The 19,903-nt window shown below is 35.2% G+C and overlaps 1 protein-coding gene across 1 annotated transcript in view; it reads left to right on the top strand.

Annotated features, from left to right (window-relative positions):
• The window catches only part of THSD7A (thrombospondin type 1 domain containing 7A), a 596,458-nt gene that overhangs the window by 456,252 nt on the left and 120,303 nt on the right, over window positions 1–19,903 (top strand). Inside the window, exon 15 of the mRNA XM_053714101.1 lies at window positions 16,184–16,368. Coding sequence (XP_053570076.1) covers window positions 16,184–16,368 — 185 coding nt within the window. The remainder of the gene's footprint in view (window positions 1–16,183; window positions 16,369–19,903) is intronic.

Below are 19,903 nucleotides of genomic sequence, written 5' to 3'. Positions count from 1 at the left end.
GAGGCCATACAATAAACAAAATAAGCATGAAATCAAATAAATGAGAAAACGGAGATTAATAAAAGTAACCTGAGCAAATTAATACTGTCAAAATAAGGTTACAATAAGAAAAACATATATATAAAAACAATAACAATAATTAAAAAATTTTATTTTAAGACTGCACCACTTATCTGAATTTGAGCAGCAAAAAGAAAGAGGATGAGTGTTAGCTGGGTGCTCTGTTTATAGGCTATTCTCTGTGCTGATTGGCTGTTTTTTCTCACTATAATAAGCTTCTGTTAGCTTCTTATTATGTTTATGTTATTTAACTTATCAATGGTATTGTTCTTTAAAAGGCTGCATTGAGTAGTAAAGAAAGAGTAATGCAAAAAAATAGGAGTCTCTGGTCTTGTAATAAAATTGCATGCTCTATCTGAACCACAAAAGAAAAAAATTGGTTTCAGTGTCCCTTTAACTATCATGCCCTCCACTGAGAGGGTAACTTCTTCTGCTGGCTGTGTTTACTTAGGCTATTCAATGAAACATACTCCAGTATAGAAACTTTCAGTATAGGTTGGGATACCACTGGCTAAATCAGCTAATTCAAATTCCAAAATAAGGATTAAAGGAGCTACATGTAAGCAATTTAAAACACTCCAACAGGTAAAATGAATGTGTGGTTTTTAAATTCATACAACATGTCCAGATACCTTTTGTATGGTATTATAACACTCACATTTTAGTGCCAGATTACAAGTGGAGGCTAAGAGGCCCATTTATCAATCTCCATATGGAGCTTTTGGGCCCGTGTCTTCAGACTCGCCAGAAACAGCAGTTATGAAGCAGCGGTCTAAAGACCGCTGCTCCATAACCCTTTCCACCTGCTCTGAGCCGGCGGACAGACATTCAACCCGATTAAGTACGATCGGGTTGATTGACACCTCCCTGCTGGGGGCCCATTGGCCGCGAGTCTGCAGGGGGCAGCGTTGCACCAGCAGCTCACAAAAGCTGCTGGTGCAATGCTGAATACGGAGAGCGTATTGCTCTCCGCATTCAGCGATGTCTGTCGGACCTGATCCGCACTGCCCGACAGACATTTGATAAATAGGCCTCTGTAACTGTTTTGCACTAATGTTAACATGTTAAGTTGAAAGTAAATGCAAACGCGTGAGCGCAATCTCGATTTACACTAGAATAAGTACCGTGACCTCAGAGCCAAAAAAAATGTGTCACAAAACACTTCAAAAACACATTGAAAAGTACAGTTACACTCATAATAACACCATGTGATAAAAAATATAAAAAAAATGCACAAAAAAGTTATAAGGGCTCAAAGATGTAAGATCTCAGGTGTTAGAAGAAAAAAAAAAGGACTGCAAAGTTTATATATATATGTATTTATATGTGTTTATATGTATTTACAGACATATATACAAATATAAACACATAAATACATATGTATAAATTTATAGAGATAAATATAAGTTCATTGGAACCCTTTTTAGTCAAGCAAATGAAAGCATGTTTATGCAATATTCATTTTAAATAAAGTATTATATAAAGTGTGTTGCCATCTTATTACGTAAAAAATTGAAATATAATATTATCCAGTCTGAAATTGATACCGCAGGGAGATATATTATTCTACAAATTGACATTTTAGATCAGAGGTATATTTTATGTAATGTATATGGCCCTAATGGGTTAGATAAAGTTTTCTGCAATAAGCTTAAAAAGAAGTTATTAATACACGCAAATGATAGATTAATAGTTGCAGGGGATTTCAATATAATAGCTCAATTCCCAATTGATCGTATGATACAGGGAAAAAAAGGCTCTAAACGACATAGAAATGAAACTGTTTTTTTTAGAATTTTTAGGAACACATTTAACTTAAAAGATATTTGGAGTCTCCAAAATACGGATGCAAAAAATTATACATGTGAAAACATATAGATCATTTCTTTCATGTAATTAGCAAGAGTCCATGAGCTAGTGACGTATGGGATATACATTCCTACCAGGAGGGGCAAAGTTTCCCAAACCCAAATTGATTATTTTCTAGTCAATGAAAAATTAACTGGACAAGCAGAATCAGATATCTCCTCTATTCGTATCTCTGACCATGCACCAATTTCTTTATATATTCAGGCAGGTTCTTTCAGGAAAAACCCTAATTAATTTATGTTTTCTAGTACCTATATGCAAATATGAAATTCAAAAATTGGTTATTAGATATCTGGCATAAGTATGCATCTCAAAATGAAAAATTAGTTAAAATTCAGGAAATTTATTGGGAGGCATCAAAATCTGTACTTAGAGGCGAAATAAAATTCTTATTTATTAAAACACATAAAAAGAATAAGGCTAGGGATAAACAGCTCTCTAACCAGGTGAGCAAGGCGTATAATCAGTATTTAATTGAACCTACACCGATAAATTGGTTCAAATATACCCATAGTAAGAAGAAACCGATAGATACCTCTAGAGAAAGCGGGGTAATTATAACTAACCTGGGATCCCCTTAAATAAGCCTATGTATATAAAGGAGGGTAGTGCCTACCTAATGCCTTATGGTATAATTTGAGAAGAACAATATAGAGAGAGAAGAAGCAGAGTGGAGTGCAGGTGAAGTTAAAACTTAACATTTAATAAATATAAGTAAAAATAGATGTAGACCATGCCACCCAATATTAAAAAATAATTCAAAATAGAACAAACACTGCCTCCTCTGGTAAAGCATGCAGGATAAACCTGTATAAATACGATATGTGTCTAATGAGGCTTGCAGAACTAAGTAACCCAAAATTGGGCAAGGGAGGATCCGGTACAAACAAACACCGGTTTAACCATAAGGGAATATTACCATAAACTAGAAGGGAGAGCCCCCCTCAGGATCTACCCTATCTTTCCCAAAAAAAGACCCCCTGTAAGTATATATAATCAAATAAAGTTCTACAAAAATTGCCAATTAAGGCCAACAAATTAACTCAAATAGAGGAGAGAGGAGAGGCAGTGCGAACGCCTGATGCACGTTTCCCACCTGCATTCCAAAATAAACTGTAATATTATAAACTCTTATTTTTTGTAAAAAGTGTGAATTTAATGTCCCTTTAGGCTTTGTGTAATTTTCAACCATTGAGTATCTTCCAATCTCTTAGGTACAATTTGTGTTTTTATTTTGTAACGTACAGGGGGGAAAAATAGGCAAATAATGAACGATGGTATTCTAAATTTTATTTTAATGGGGATCTATTTCCTTGAGAAATTAGCCTTTATCAATCTCTTGAGTCCCCCATATGTCTTGTGTTATAATATCATGTGTACAACTATGAAATATTGATGAAAGACACAAGGATTCTTTGAATATATACAGTGTCATTTCTTGATCAGCACTAGCAACTGGCAAAGGACAAATAGGTGATTACTAAATGGGATGAATTTGCTTAATTAATTACAGACTTTTTCCTTTAGAACTTTTTGTTCTCTGCAAGGTCTTACTGAGCCTAGACTTACAGGCCTCTTCACTGTGCCTATTAAATGATCTCATTATTTTCTGTTCAGACTTGTCTAGACTATCTAAGTGTTAACAGAATGTTTTGTATCTTGAATATGGCATGATTCTCATTCCATACTAGTGAGATGCAAGACTGAAAGGTGCCCATAAATTTTGACAAGAGCTATTGTATAACTTTAAAATCCTTCAAGTCCAGTTCTCAGTGACTTAAATAGTGAGGATATATATATTATTTATGAACTGCAGTAAAATGGAACCTCTTAGTGGAAAGTGAATAGCTCTAAGTTATTCAGACACTGAGCAAATATAAATCTGCAAGTTCTGCCATAAAAGCATAGGTAATAAGTAAAAAGCGTAGAGATGCTATGGAAATCACAAATAAATATTGGATGGAGACATGAATTGCATAGTACAGACTGATTAAAAGTACTATGATTGTAGGTTACAGTTTATAGGGGACTCTCAATGAGATGGATGCAGTAGCCAAGACTCAAACTGGAGAATGAAGAGCTTTGGGACACAGACTGTAGTTCATCAGCCTGAACTTCAGAATGAGGCAGAAATGGGAAATACTTGAACTAGAGGCTGACTATAGCTCAAAAAGAAGAACAGCCAATATTAATGTTTGATAAGCAAAACCAAAACATTGATTCCAAGGGCCAAATAAATATACAACAGGAAATGTCAAAATCTCAAGATAACAAAAATATATACTTTAGTATGCATAAAAGATTTTTAGAGGAGCAAAAAGGAAGCCAGGCATGAACTTTCAACTGTGTAAATAATCCAAGCCTTTTGTTCGTTTAACAGATTCTTTCCAATCATGTTGGTGCCATCCTGTTTGATGCTCTGAGAGCACCAGCACTACACAAGCACTTCTATGTGATAAATTATGGAAGCTTTCTAATGATAAACAAAATATAAACAATACATAAAATAAATATACAAAGGCTTATGAATGACTAAAGTCTTAATGTTCATTATCCCTAGTACACAAACAAAAACTGTGTAAAAGACAGTGTGAAAATACAAATAGAATACCAATACATAGCTCAAAAGAAGAATTTCGCCTGGACCCCACACTACAAATTCCCCAGAGTTCACAATAAATAGCCATTCAGTAACTTCCTCAAAGAAAGCAGAAAATATGCCCTCTCATAGTTACACTGTTACACTTAATGTAAAAAAAAAAATCACAGTTACATTAGAAATACAAGCACTTTACTCAAGTAACCTTCTTAAAGGGAGATAACTGTAAAATTGTTTTCTACTTAAAGGACCTCTCAATGCAGTAGAATGTCATAATCAATAAGTACATAATGAAAAAAAATGATTTAAAGGGACATTAACCCCAGTTTTTTTCTTTCATTAATCAGATAGAGAATACAATTTTAAACAACCTTTCCAATTTACTTCTATTATCTAATTTGCTCCATTCTTTAGATTCCCTTTGTTTAAGAAATATCAATGCACATGGGTGTGCCAATCACACAAGGCATCTATGTGCAGCAACCAATCAGGAGCTTCTAATCCTATCTAGATATGCTTTTCAGCAAAGGATATCAAGAGAATGAAACAAATTAGACAATACAAGTAAATTAGAAAGTTGTTTAAAATGACATGCTCTTTCTAAATCATGAAAGAAAAAAATGGGTTTAATGTCCCTTTAACACCTACTCTGAATTTCAAATAAGCAGTAGATTTTTTTACTAACAAATTATTTTTTTTCTCCCATTTTATGGCCCCCTGTATCATGTGACAGACATCAGCCAATCACAGACTAGTATATGTATACCCTGTGAGTTTGTGCACATGTTCACTAGGATCTTGTTCCCCAGAAAGTGTGAATATAAAAAGATTGTTCAAAATTTGATAATGAAAATAAATTGGAAAGAGTCTTAAAACTGCATGCTGTATCTGAATCATAAAAGTTTATTTTGACTTGAGTGTCCCTTTAATGTGTTTCCAATTACTTGTTATACCAGCTGCAGGGTATAAAGTTTATGAGCAATAGTTCTGTTAAGTTTATTTAATATATATATAGCAAGTAAAAATCATTTTGTAAGAAGTGATGTATAGGTGATACATAGTGGATGCAGTTGCTTTCAGGACTCTGAGGTCCCTTCATCAGCTGTATACACTATTATTTAGCTATTAAAGGTATCATCTGTACATCGCTTTTGCTATTGTCTTACAAAAGGATTTTTAATTTATTTAAACCATGGCTAGCACGGCACTGCACTTTTTCTGCTTTTATATATATGAATTAGTTGATTTTGCTCTTTAAAACCACAATCCAATTAAATGGACTGAGCATGCAGGGAAAGCACACCTCATTATCTTCTCTAACACTGGGAGGTAGACATTGTCTGCTATCTCTTATTTATATAGCTTTTTTGTACCCATTACTGCAGTATTTACATTTTCAGTATAGGTGGCAGTCTCGGCAGGAAAAGCAGCTATATCCAATTGCAAAATATAAATAATACACTTTAGAGGGTAAACTGTCCATTTAAATCTCTTATTCAATAAGTATGGAGAATAAATAGAACACGTCTCACGAGTAGGGGCTTATATAGTCCTAAGTACTGACAGCCAGAAACTAACATAGGCACATGTTTGGTACCCCAAGTTACTTTGCACCTTAAAGGGACATTCAAGTCAAAATTAAACTTTCCTGATTTAGATAGAGCAGGCAATTTTAAGCATCTTTCCAATTTACTTCCATTATTAAAATGTACACAATCTTTTTATATTTATACTTTTTAAGATCCACAGCTTCTACTGAGCATGTGCAAGAATTCACAGAATATATATATATGCATTTGTGATTGGCTGGTGGCTGTCACATGATACAGGAGGAGTGTGAATAGACATATTGTTTGAATTTGTCAGAATAAAATCTACTACTCATTTGAAGTTCAGACTAAGAGCTATTGTATTGTCTTGTTATCATGCATGTATTGATTATACAAATCTACTGTATTTACTGGTTCTTTAAGTTTTTAATTGTTTTAAATTTATATTATTTAAAGGGACATAAAAAACATTTATTTCTTTCATTATTCAGATAGAGAATACCATTTACTTTCCCATTTACTTTCCCATTCACTTTTACTATCATTTTTTTTCTTTCATTTTCTTAGCATCTTTTGTTGATGAGTAAGCTCAATAGCAGCAATGGACTACTGGGAGCTAGCTGAACACATCTGGTAAACCAATGACAAGAGGCATACATGTGCATCCACCAATTGCCTACTAGCTCTCAGTAGTGCATTGTTGTTCCCGGGCCTGCTAATGTAGGCCTTATTTCAGCATCGGTGAAGCCAAAAAGTGAAACCCAAAGGCATTGTAGGTTGGAGATAGGGTTGTAAACTTATTTTTTTAAGAAAAAAGGGAGGGACTAAGTAATCAACAAATTTCACGTAGGTGATTGACAAATTATACAGTAGTTACTGAAAAAAACACTGTATTTTACAAATTGATACAGTTCGGTACAACAAAATTCTTCATTTAAATCATCTTCATTCACACAGTTTAGCTTAATACATTCAACAACTTCCTGCAAATCTGTGAATTCTGTTTCTCATATAAGGCACAGTGGGGGTAAAGACATTAAACTGTCAGATACATTAAAATCGTTAACTAAAAAATAGTACAAGAGTACAATATTAAACGTTTGAAATAAAGATTTTACAAGTAAAAAATAAGTAAAAAATGTTCTAAGAGCAGATAAATAAGGCAGAGCCTGTACAAAAGTTTGTGGAAATAAGCGACATCCCTGGATATAAGGGAGGGTTGGCAACAATAGATAAAGACATAAAAAAAATTTCTGCTTATTATTCTACCTTTTCCGTATTTAATGCTTTGAGGCTGAACAGTTACAAGTTTATTGAATGCATCTAATCTTTCTTCTTGATGGTCAAACCATTCTTGGCAAACCTGTGCAACTTCTTAGAAGGTCACTTACCACTAGATAATAGTTTACAACTACAGAATGTTTTACATACGAAAATGAGAATTATTTTGGCTGACAATGACTGATTAAAATTCAACATTCAATCAAACTTTGCTAGTCTAAGCATGTCTTACAAAGGCCTACAAACTATAAGATATGATTTAAATGTTAGCTTTAAGGCAAATATTCAGCTAGATTACGAATCGTGCGTTATGAGTAAAAAAGCAGCGTTAAGGCTCATAACGCTGTTTTTTTACTACCGCTGGTATTACGAGTCTTGCAGATTTAGGGGCACCGCACATTTTTCTGGCCTTACCGCAAATCAACTTACGTAATTTGCGTAAGTCTATTTTCAATGGGACTTTCATAGCGCCGGTATTACGAGCTTGTCCTGGGAGGCCAAAAAGTGAGCATTACAGCCTATCCCGTCAAGATTCGTACCGCATTGTAAAGTCAGTAGTTATGAGTTTTACACTACAAAGCCGTAGCATAAAACTCATAACTAAAGTGCTAAAAAGTACACTAACAACCATAAACTACCTATTAACCCCTAAACGGAGGCTCTCCCGCATGGCAAACACTAAAATTAAATTATTAACCCCATAATCTACTGTCCTTAACATCGCCACCACCTACCTACATTTATTAACCCCTAATCTGCCAGCCCCAACGTCGCCGCCACTATATTAAATTTATTAACCCATAAATCTAAGTCTAACCCTAACACCCCCTAACTTAAATATAATTAAAATAAATCTAAAGAAAACCTACAATTAATAACTAAATCATTCCTATTTAAAACTAAATACTTACCTTTAAAATAAAATCTAAGATAGCTACAATATAACTAATAGTTACATTGTATCTATCTTAGGGTTTATTTTTATTTTACAGGCAAGTTTGTATTTATTTTAACTAGGTAGAATAGTTACTAAATATTTATTAACTATTTACTAACTACCTAGTTAAAATAAATACAAATTTACCTGTAAAATAAAACCTAACCTGTCTTACACTAACACCTAACCTAACCCTACAATTAAATAAATTCCCTAAATTAAATTACAATTAACTTAATTCAAAACAATTAGCTAAATTATAAAACAAAAACACTAAATTTGAGAAAAAAATAAAACCCACCCAATACACCCTTAAAAAATCCTAATACTAACTCTTGAAGATCCACTTACAGTTTTGAAGAGCCGACATTCATCCTCAACGAAGCCGGGAGAAGTCTTCATCCAAGCAGCAAGATGTCCTCAACGAAGCCGGCAGAAGTGGTCCTCCAGACGGGCAGAAGTCTTCATCCTAAAAAGGGCATTTGGATGGGCATTGCCCTTAAAAGGGCATTTAGCTCTATTGCAGCCCAAACCCCTAATCTAACAATAAAACCCACCCAATGCACCCTTAAAAAATCCTAACACTAACCCCCGAAGATCCATTTACAGTTTTGAAGAGCCGACATCCATAATCAACAAAGCCAGGACGGGCAGAAGTCTTCACCCAGACGGCATCTTCTATCTTCATCCTTCCAACGCGGAGCGGCTCCATCTTCAAGACATCCAGCGAGGAGCATCCTCTTCAATTGACGGCTTCTTGCAGAATGAAGGTTCCTTTAAATGACGTCATCCAAGATGGTGTCCCATAGATTCTGATTGGCTGATAGAATTCTAACAGCCAATCGGAATTAAGGTTGAAAAAATCCTATTGGCTGATCCAATCAGCCAATAGGATTGAGCTCGCATTTTATTGGCTGTTCCAATCAGCCAATAGAATGTGAGCTCAATCAATTTGGCTGATTGGATAAACCAATAGGATTGATGTTAAATCCTATTGGCTGATTTTGTCAACCCTTAATTCGGATTGGCTGATAGAATTCTATCAGCCAATCGGAATCTAAGGGACGCAATCTTGGATGACGTCATTTAAAGGAACCTTCATTCAGCAAGAAGTCGTCGATTGAAGAGGATGCTCTGCGCCGGATGTCTTGAAGATGGAGCCGCTCTGCATCGGAAGGATGAAGATAGAAGATGCCGTCTGGGTGAAGACTTCTGCCCGTCTGGATGAAGACTTCTCCCGGCTTCGTTAATTATGGATGTCGGCTCTTCAAAACTTTAAGTGGATCTTCAGGGGTTAGTGTTAGGATTTTTTAAGGGTGTATTGGGTGGGTTTTATTGTTAGATTAGGGGTTTGGGCTGCAATAGAGCTAAATGCCCTTTTAAGGGCAATGCCCATCCAAATGCCCTTTTCAGGGCAATGGGGACTCAGCTTAGGTTTTTTTTTAATTAGGGTTTTATTTGGGGGGTTTGGTTGTGTGGGTGGTGGGTTTTACTGTTGGGGGGTTGTTTGTATTTTTTTTTACAGGTAAAAGAGCTGATTTCTTTGGAGCAATGCCATGCAAAAGGCCGTTTTAAGGGCTATTGGTAGTTTAGTTTAGGTTAGAGTTTTTTTATTTTGGGTGGGCTTTTTTATTTTGATAGGGCTATTAGATTAGGTGTAATTAGTTTAAAGATCTTGTAATTTGTTTTTTATTTTCTGTAATTTAGTGTTTGTTTTTTAATTTAGCTAATTGTCTTTAATTTAATTAATTGTATTTAATTTAGGGAATTTATTTAATTGTAGGGTTAGGTTAGGTGTTAGTGTAAGAGAGAGGTCAATTTGTATTTATTTTAACTAGATAGTTATTAAATAGTTAATAACTATTTAGTAACTATTCTACCTAGTTAAAATAAATACAAACTTGCCTGTAAAATAAAAATAAACCCTAAGATAGATACAATGTAACTATTAGTTATATTGTAGCTAGTTTAGGGTTTATTTTATAGGTAAGTATTTAGTTTTAAATAGGAATTATTTAGTTATTAATAGTAGGTTTTATTTATATTTATTTTAATTATATTTAAGTTGGGGGTGTTAGGGCTAGACTTAGATTTAGGGGTTAATAACTTAATATAATATAATATAGTGGCGGCGACGTTAGGGACGGCAGTTTAGGGGTTAATAATATTTAACTAGTGTTTGCGATGCGGGAGTGCGTCAGTTTAGGGGTTAATATGTTTATTATAGTGACGGCGACATTGGGGCGGCAGATTAGGGGTTAATAAGTATAATGTAGGTGTCGGTGATGTCCGGAGCGGCAGATTAGGGGTTAATAAGTATAATATAGGTGTCAGCGATGTCGGGGGCGGCAGATTAGGGGTTAATAAGTGTAGGATTAGGGGTGTTTAGACTCGGGGTTCATGTTAGGGTGTTAGGTGTAAACATAAAATGTGTTTCCCTATAGGAATCAATGGGGCTGCGTTACGGAGCTTTACGCTGCTTTATTGCAGGTGTTAGACTTTTTCTCAGCCAGCTCTCCCCATTGATGTCTATTGGGAAATCGTGCACGAGCACGTACAACCATCTCACCGCTGACTTAAGCAGCGCTGGTATTGGAGTGCGGTATGGAGCACAATTTTGCTCTACGCTCACTTCTTGTCTTTTAACTCCGGGTTTAGAAAAACCTGTAATACCAGCGCTTTATGTAAGTGAGCGGTGAGAATAACATGCAAGTTAGTACCGCGCCCCTCATAACGCAAAACTCGTAATCTGGCTGATTGTTATTTAACATTCTAATCAGAAAATTTCGAGACAAATGACTCAAAGGAATTTCATTTTTTTACATTTAATGTCACTGCCTAATTGAGTGTAAAAGTTTCTGCCAGAAATTTCTTATACTGTGCCCCAGGGCCTATAAAAAAATCAGCTAGTATAAAATAATATTAAGAATAAGAGCTGTTTATTGTTTTGCCCTTTTCTGTTGACTTTAATGATTCATCTGTGTGTCTCTGTATTGTAATTTATGCATTTTGTAATATGAGCTTTGGCATTTTCTTAAATAAATGATTTGAAGATGAATGCATTAAATCGTAGGGATATTATTTAGCAACATAAATTACTCTTTGTACCTGTGATGTCCACCACTGAGTAGCCGAACCTAAATTCTAGAAGTTCACAATATTTAATACAATATATGTATTCCTAAGGCTGTGTGTAGATAGATAGATAGATAGATAGATAGATAGATAGATAGATAGACAGACAGATAGGTAGATAGATTAAAATTAGGATGCACAATATACTTTGAAACACTTGACAGTGGTTAAAACAAAGTCCAATGTGGCATCTTATGAATAAAATGTTATACATTGCTTATCTATATTGGAAAATTGTTTGCTTTCAGACAAAGTGGCAAACACTGTATTATTATGCATGATCCAGTGGCCCAGCCTAATCCAAACTTCAGGCTGTTTTATCATTATAGTATATCATTCCTGCCTGTACTTTTTTAAAGACCTCTCTTCCCTTTATGTTTCTCCTTGCTCTTCATAGAGGACTGGGCATGTAAAAAGGCACTACCTTGCAAATTCAGGGCACTGGCACTGATGTTTGCGAGTGCTATAGTAATAAATATAGGAACATATTACTCACTTAGAACAGTCACTGCAAGTAGGCCTTACAGGATGTGTATATGTGTTGTTAAACACAGTGAAAGAGTATTAGATATTAGCTAAACTATGTTTTTGTTTCTTTTTCAAGACTGATCACATGAATTGTACTAAACATGAATGACGATTTATAGCTGAGATTGTAAGAATGCATAGATCTTCATTTACCAGTTTTTCAACCACATGTCTGGGTTTCATTGTGAGTCACAGTACATTAATAATTATTAATTCAGTACATTCAAAGTAATTACATTGTAATCCCCGTAGAACATAACCTCTTGTTCGGGTTACAGCACAACCATGCAAGTATGATGCAGAAGTGATGGGTACAAGCTATATTTCTTGTAAACCTGACCTTGTGGTCCTTACAATGCTCTAGTTTTCAAATGTATCAATTCCTCAACCAGTGTATTAGCGTTACAAACTATGTGCCAAATTGGTTTTTATATTTGTCACCTTTGAAGTTGTAAATGCCATGGGATTCAACAGGGGGTCAGACTATAACACTGCAAACAATAATTGAGTATAAAGACAGAAAAACTGTACAAACCAAGAATAGCCAGTAGTTTCCTGATGGAGAAGGCTCAGAATGGTGTTGAGAGGGTAACTATCCTGACCAATCAAAATATGTATATGACGCTGACATTTTTAGTTAATGAAGTCCACATTAAAAATGGTGTATTGGTGACATCACACTTTTGACAATACCTAAGAATCAGCATTGTAGTTTATGTTAAAAAACAAACAAACAAAAAACGTGAAAAAATAGCAAACTGTATAATATGCCAAGTCTCTGACATGCTCTATTTGAAACATACATACTTAGCATTTTTATTTAATAAGTTTAGGCTAAATTAGAGTATTTGGGAACCACAATCCATGATGTGTCTGTTCCTATCTCAAGAATTCTATTAAATGGCAGCTACATAATGAGAACCATAAGCTGAGATTGTTACTTTTCAGCTCAATTTGTTACCTTGCCTAACTGGTCACAGAAAGAGATGTTTATATAAGAAAATTAAGCTTTTTTTAACCTAGGATAACCAATGTGACCATTACTAAATATAAACAAATCATTTACATTTATTTTCTTCAAAAAAAGAAGTGATGTAATTTTATAAAATAAATCAACATATTCTTAAACGTATCTTTTGAATGCATCTTTATTTCTATCATTTTTTAGTGATTAGTGTCCCTTAAACATCTGCAGCTTTGGACATGTATTGTGCTGTTAACTTATTTTATGTAAAACAGTTCTGCAGCATATATCATCTTTAAGATTATAGGTACTAGTGATGGGAGCCTCTTGACACATTTTCCCTTAAATGTTGACTTGCAAGGAGCTGTTAAAAAGAAACAGATTATAGTGCACTCTAGTGGCTGCAATATCTGAAAGGATCACATAAAACACATTATGAATAAATGCTTTGGTGAATCTATTTAAATATTCTGCATTTTACTGTACTACGCATTCAAAGCCTATGTAGTCTGTAAATGTATTTTTTAAACATATTAGTTGTTTGAATATTGAATATATAAATGTAAAGCTTTAGTTTCTATATCATGTTTCTTGAAAGTAACTGGAGCTGGCATGTTGAAACTTTGATTTTCCCTTATCTATCTCTTCTCTTGGGTACAATTAGGAACTAATATAAAACAATAAAAAAGAGCATGCAAACAACGCTAACAGGGTTTCCACAGAGCCATCATTTGCACAATTTATCTGTCACTAACTGTCCTCAGCAAAAGATAAAGGAGGAAACTTACATTTCAACATGTTGGTGCTAATTACTTTATAGAAACTCAGCAGAGTTGAGAAAAGCAACAAATTTGAGAGCTCATTCTGAAAGTACATTGCAAAGTTTATTTTACAACACAAAATAAACATATTACAATCTCTAACGGCTAGATTACGAGTTTTGAGTTAGGCTGAAAAAGCAGCGTTAACAGGTTCTAGCGCTGCTTTTTCACTACCGCTGCTATTACGAGTCTTGCAGGTTTAGGGGCACCGCACACTTCTTTGGCCTTACCGCCAAACGACTTACATAAACTTCGTAAAGTCTTTTTTTCTATGGGACCTCCATAGCGCTGATATTACGATTCTGTCCTGGGAGGCCAAAAAGTGAGCGGTACACTCTCTACCTCCAAGATCCGTAACGCATTCTAAAGTTAGTAGTTATGAATTTTACAATACAACGCTGTAACATAAAACTCATAACTAAAGTGCTAAAAAGTACACTAACACCCATAAACTACCTATTAACCCCTAAACCGAGGCCCTCCCGCATCGCAAACACTATAATAAAATTTTAAACCCCTAATCTGCCGCTCCGGACATCGCCGTCACTATAATAAACATATTAACCCATAAACTGCCGCACTCCCGCCTCGCGAACACTAGTTAAATAATATTAACCCCTAATCTGCCGCCCCTAACATCGCCACCACCTAGATTATTCTTATTAACCCCTAATCTGCCGCTCCGGACACAGCCGCCACCTACATTATACTTATTAACCCCTAATTTGCTGCCCCCAACATCGCCGACACCTACATTATATTTATTAACCCCTAATCTGCAACCCCCAACGCCGCCACTATAATAAACATATTAACCCCTAAACCGCTGCACTCCCGCCTCGCAAACACTTGTTAAATATTATTAACCCCTAATCTGCCATCCCTAACATCACCGCCACCTACCTACATTTATTAACCCCTAATCTGCCGTCCCCAACGTCGCCGCCACTATAATAAATGTATTAACCCCTAAACCTAAGTCTAACCCTAACCCTAACACCCCCTAACTTAAATATAATTACAATAAACCTAAATAAATATTATTATTATTACCTAAATAATTCCTATTTATAACTAAATACTTACCTGTAAAATAAACTCTAAGCTAGCTACAATATAACTAATAGTTTGTATTAATTTAAACTAGGTAGAATAGTTACTAAATAGTTAATAACTATTTAATAACTACCTAGCTAAAATAAATACAAAAGTACCTGTAAAATAAAACCTAACCTAAGTTACAATAACACCTAACACTACACTACAATTAATAAATTAACTAAATTAAAAACAATTAAATAAATTAAATTAAATTATCTAAATTACATAAAAACCCCCACCAAATTACAGAAAATAAAAAACAAATTACAGATCTTTATATTAATTACACCTTATCTAATAGCCCTATCAAAATAAAAAAAGCCCCCCCAAAATAAAAAAAAATCCTAGCCTAAACTAAACTATCAATAGCCCTTAAAAGGGCCTTTTGCTGGGCATTGCCCCAAAGTAATCAGCTCTTTTACCTGTAATAAAAAAATACAAACAACTCCCCCAACAGTAAAACCCACCACCCACACAACCAACCCCGCAAATAAAATACTAGCTAAAAAAACCCTAAGTTTCCCATTTCCCTGAAAAGGACATTTGCATGGGCATTGCCCTTAAAAGGGCATTTAGCTCTATTGCAGCCCAAAACCCTAAAAAATAAACCCACCCAATACACCCTTAAAAAATAACACTAACCCCCTGAAGATCGACTTACAGTTCTGAAGACCGGACATCCATCCTCAAGGAAGCGGCAGATGTCTTCATCCAACCGGGCCGAAGTCCTCAACGAAGCCGGGAGAAGTCCTAATCCAAGCCGGACGAAGTGGTCCTCCAGAGGGGCAGAAGTCTTCATCCAGACGGCATCTTCTATCTTCATCCATCCGACGTGGAGCATCCTCTTCATCTGGAGTCTTCTTACTGAATGACGGTTCCTTTAAATGACGTCATCCAAGATGACGTCCCTTAGATTCCGTTTGGCTGATAGAATCAGCCAATCGGAATTAAGGTATAATAGGATTGAGCTTGCATTCTATTGGCTGTTCCAATCAGCCAATAGAATGTGAGCTCAATCCTATTGGCTGATTGGAACTTCAATCCTATTGGCTGATTGCACAAGCACGTACGACCAGCTCACAGATGACTTAAGCAGCGCTGGTATTGAAGTGCGGTAAGGAGCTCAATTTTGCTCAATGCTCACTTCTTGCCTTTTAACACTGGATTTGTAAAAACCTGTAATACCAGCACTGCATGTAAGTGAGCGGTGAGAAAAAAATGCTTGTTAGCACCGCATAGCTTCTAACGCAAAACTCGTAATCTGGCCGTAAGTGTTTAATGTCTTTTTAATATAATGGATTCCCATGAAATATACTCTCATTTATATTATTTTATTAGGTTATATTGAAGAGGCGTGCATTATTCCCTGCCCTTCTGATTGTAAACTCAGCGAATGGTCCAGTTGGTCGAGATGTAGCAAATCCTGTGGAAGTGGTGTGAAAGTGAGATCCAAATGGCTTCGTGAAAAACCCTATAATGGTGGAAGACCTTGCCCAAAGCTTGACCATGTTAATCAGGTAAATGTGATTTCTATGCACTTTAGTAAAATATGAAATGATGTTATTGTTATTTCCTTATTATTTCTATGATACTCAATAGTTAAAGGGGCATGCAACCAAAATGTTTTTTTTTTCATGGTTCAGGTAGAGAAAACAGTTTTGAAAAAACTTTCCAGTTTACATCTATTATCAAATTTTCTTCGTACTCTTGGAATTCTTTGTTGAAGAAGCAGCAATGTAACTACTGGGAGCTAGCTGAACACATTGGATGAGCTAGTGACAAAGACATTGCTTCCAGTAGTGCATTGCTGTTCAAGAGCCTACCTGGGTCTACTTTTCAAAAAAGAAGTAAATACGATAATAGAAGTTCTTTTTTCAAAAATATTTAAAATGTTATGTTCTATCTGAATTATTAAAGAGAATCTGGGGGGTTTCATGTCTCTTTAAAAACTGAAAATTTAAAAATTGCTCAATGGAGAATTTAATTTACAGAAAAAGTAGAACAAATGTTGAAAGTGAAGGGAGCGGATTATCAAGGCTGCAGAGGTGCTTAGCTAAAATAAGAATGTTTTGACCAATGCATTTAGAATGGCTACATTTTTTAAAGAAAAAATACATTCCATATAATTGACCATGTCAGTGGGTCAAATTGTGTTGTCAGTTATGTTTGAAACTGAAGCCGTCTGCTGACATTAATTTAGTTGCTAACTACTAATACAAGTTTTAATGTGTAATTATACCATTATGATTTTATCAGTGTACCTCCGATACGCTTTTAAAATGCTTATTTTATTGAGTGCTATACTGTATGTATCTTGTATTTTATTTTACATCAACCAGGTACAAAAATCATGCGACGTTTCGAGACAAGCTCTTAATCTTAATCTTAAACATGATTTTTGTACCTGGTTGATGTAAAATAAAAGACAAGATTCCTTTCAAATTGTGCTGTGGACCTGTTTTTGCATTTGGTTTTGTTTGGGGTTTTGGCAGATGCCCTGTCTACACCGGCACTCCAAGTTCCTATGGTATAGCTGCTGTTGCACATTGGACTGTGATACGTATGCGTCTCGCCTTGACATACGGATGTACAGTTTATACCGTTTAGTGAGATACACAGCTCTCAAGAGAAAATTTGCCTTTAGCTAATGTAGTAAAGGATCCCATAGCACTGACGGATTCTTTAAGAGCCTTTCTTCTGGGCAGCGACCTTTAGAGTATCAAGCCCTTAGTGACAACCTTCATGTATGGGGTGCAATACTCTGTACACCTTATAATAACGCAACATTCTTGTGTAATAATAAAAGCAGACCATTCTATTTTTAAACAAATACTTGCCTGCCTTTATGTGTTTAACCCCTGCAGAGTAGTTAAACACATAAAGTCACTCATCAGACTTGATCCCACGCTGTTCCTGAGCAGGACACAGCTGGTTAGTGTCAGATACATATGAATGTTGATCTAGATTGTCCCACCGGTTGTGCCCTGTTTATAAGTGGAAAAATATAGTATGAAAACTTATCTTTAATAGTTCGGCATTACAGAGGTAAAAGGCATAGTGACCAATAAATGTTTTTTAAGATTTTTCTTTGTGAGTTTGTTGTGATACATATGTGATACATATGTTAACTTCAAGATGAGTAAAAGAAATGTTATGTACTGTAAAAGTACTTCTTATATCCAAACATACATTCACACCTGAGTCACTCTTCTGATAACAATGAGCCATTATGTGCACAAGGACATTTCTTCTGCTGCATAAGCTACTATTAATAGTATTACAGTTGAATGTTGGGGTATTTTTTGTTATTTTTTTGCCTCCACCCGTTTTTTTCTGAGACTTAAAGGAACAGTCTAGTCAAAATTAAACTTTCATGATTCAGATAAGGCATGCAATTTTTGTTCTTTTTGTATTCTTTGTTGAAATCTAATCCTTGGTAGTCTCATATGCTAATTGTTAAGCCCTTCAAGGTTGCCTCTTATCTCAGTGCATTTTGACAGTTTTCACAGCTAGGCAATGCTAGTTCATGTGAGCCTTTTTAGATAACATTGTGCTCACTCCCGTGGAGTCATTTATGAGTCAGCACTGATTGGCTACAATGCAAGTCAGTCAAAAGAAATGAAATAACAAGGCAGCCTGCAGAGGTTTAGATACAAGGTAATCACAGAGGTAAAAAGTGTATTAATATAATCGTGTTGGTTATGCAAAACTGGGGATGGGTAATAAAGGGATTATCTATCTTTTTAAACAATACAAAGTCTTGAGTACAGCAGACAGTATCATCAAATATGCAACATATTGCATAAACATTTCACATTGCTTAAAGCAGATGATGCATTGACAGATGTAGTTTCTAGGGGTTGCTGCTTTGCATATAAAAGAGGCAGAACACAGGGTAACAAACTCAATTAAAAGGAAGGGACAGGAGTGCATCTTCCTGGCTAAGATTCAAAGGGGTATATAAATGCAGTTATATTAGCTGCACGGCTTGTGAATATGTGAAAACAGGAAATGGCTTCAAGAGTGCATACGCAGGGGAAACATTTACACACAAAGCTTGCTACAATTGTAGGTTGACCTATGCGGTATATCTTCTAAACTGCAAGTTGTGTGATTTGCAATATGTATGTTTAACAACCCGCAAGGTGAGATCTAGGATCCGAGAGCATGTGAACAATATCAAACAGGGACAATTGACAACCCCCCTAGTACAACACTTTAGACTGAAACATAACAAAAATCCGAGATCATTGAATTGGTCCATTATTGAAGTGGTCAAAACAGATGCTAGGGGTGGGGACAGAGAAGTCTTTTGGCTACATAGAATTAACACCAGGTTTCTGAATTTTTGGTACTAAATGGGGGAAACACACAATATGGTGATTGGGGAATAGTAACAATATTCAACGAAATTACTCATATAGTACAATGTTCAGTATGAGGTAGTGCTGCCAAACTCATGTTCATAAAAGTTAGACTGAGTAGAGTCCTTTAGAATTAGGAGTAGGCCATTGTAATACACACCAACATATATTTGTTATCCACTTAAGGAGCATATTTATATATACCCCCCAGTGATATAGAAACAAATTGTACTTCTAGTTATAACTATACAAAAATGTTTCACAGCCATTGTCATTTTCTCACACCAATACTGTAAACTTTGTAGCTTGTTTATAAGTTAAGTTTTATAACACCAAAACGTACTTATAATCAATACATTTAAGCGCTTTAGGGACAGTATATATATATATATATATATATATATATATATATATATCTTTAAGTAAATTTAATATAGACAGCCTTAGCAAAGTGCAATTGATTTTCAAATAGAATTAGAGGTTAACAGTTTACACTAAATGTTTAAAGTCCCAAAAGGGGGCGTGTTTTACTGCACAGGTGTAGTTGTGTTAGCAGAACCACGTTTGTATTTTTAACCAATGAAAGGGTTTGTTTTACTATATACAAGGTGTAACACAAGTGACCCATCAGCTACGAATACGGCCACAAGCAGAAATGCGTCAGCAACGGGTACGTGGGTACCCACACCTACAC

The sequence above is a fragment of the Bombina bombina genome, chromosome 5, assembly GCF_027579735.1.
Source record: "Bombina bombina isolate aBomBom1 chromosome 5, aBomBom1.pri, whole genome shotgun sequence".
Classification (NCBI taxonomy): Eukaryota; Metazoa; Chordata; class Amphibia; order Anura; family Bombinatoridae; genus Bombina; species Bombina bombina.
Note: the sequence above shows the minus strand (reverse complement) of the source record. Positions and strands in the feature narration are given on the sequence as shown.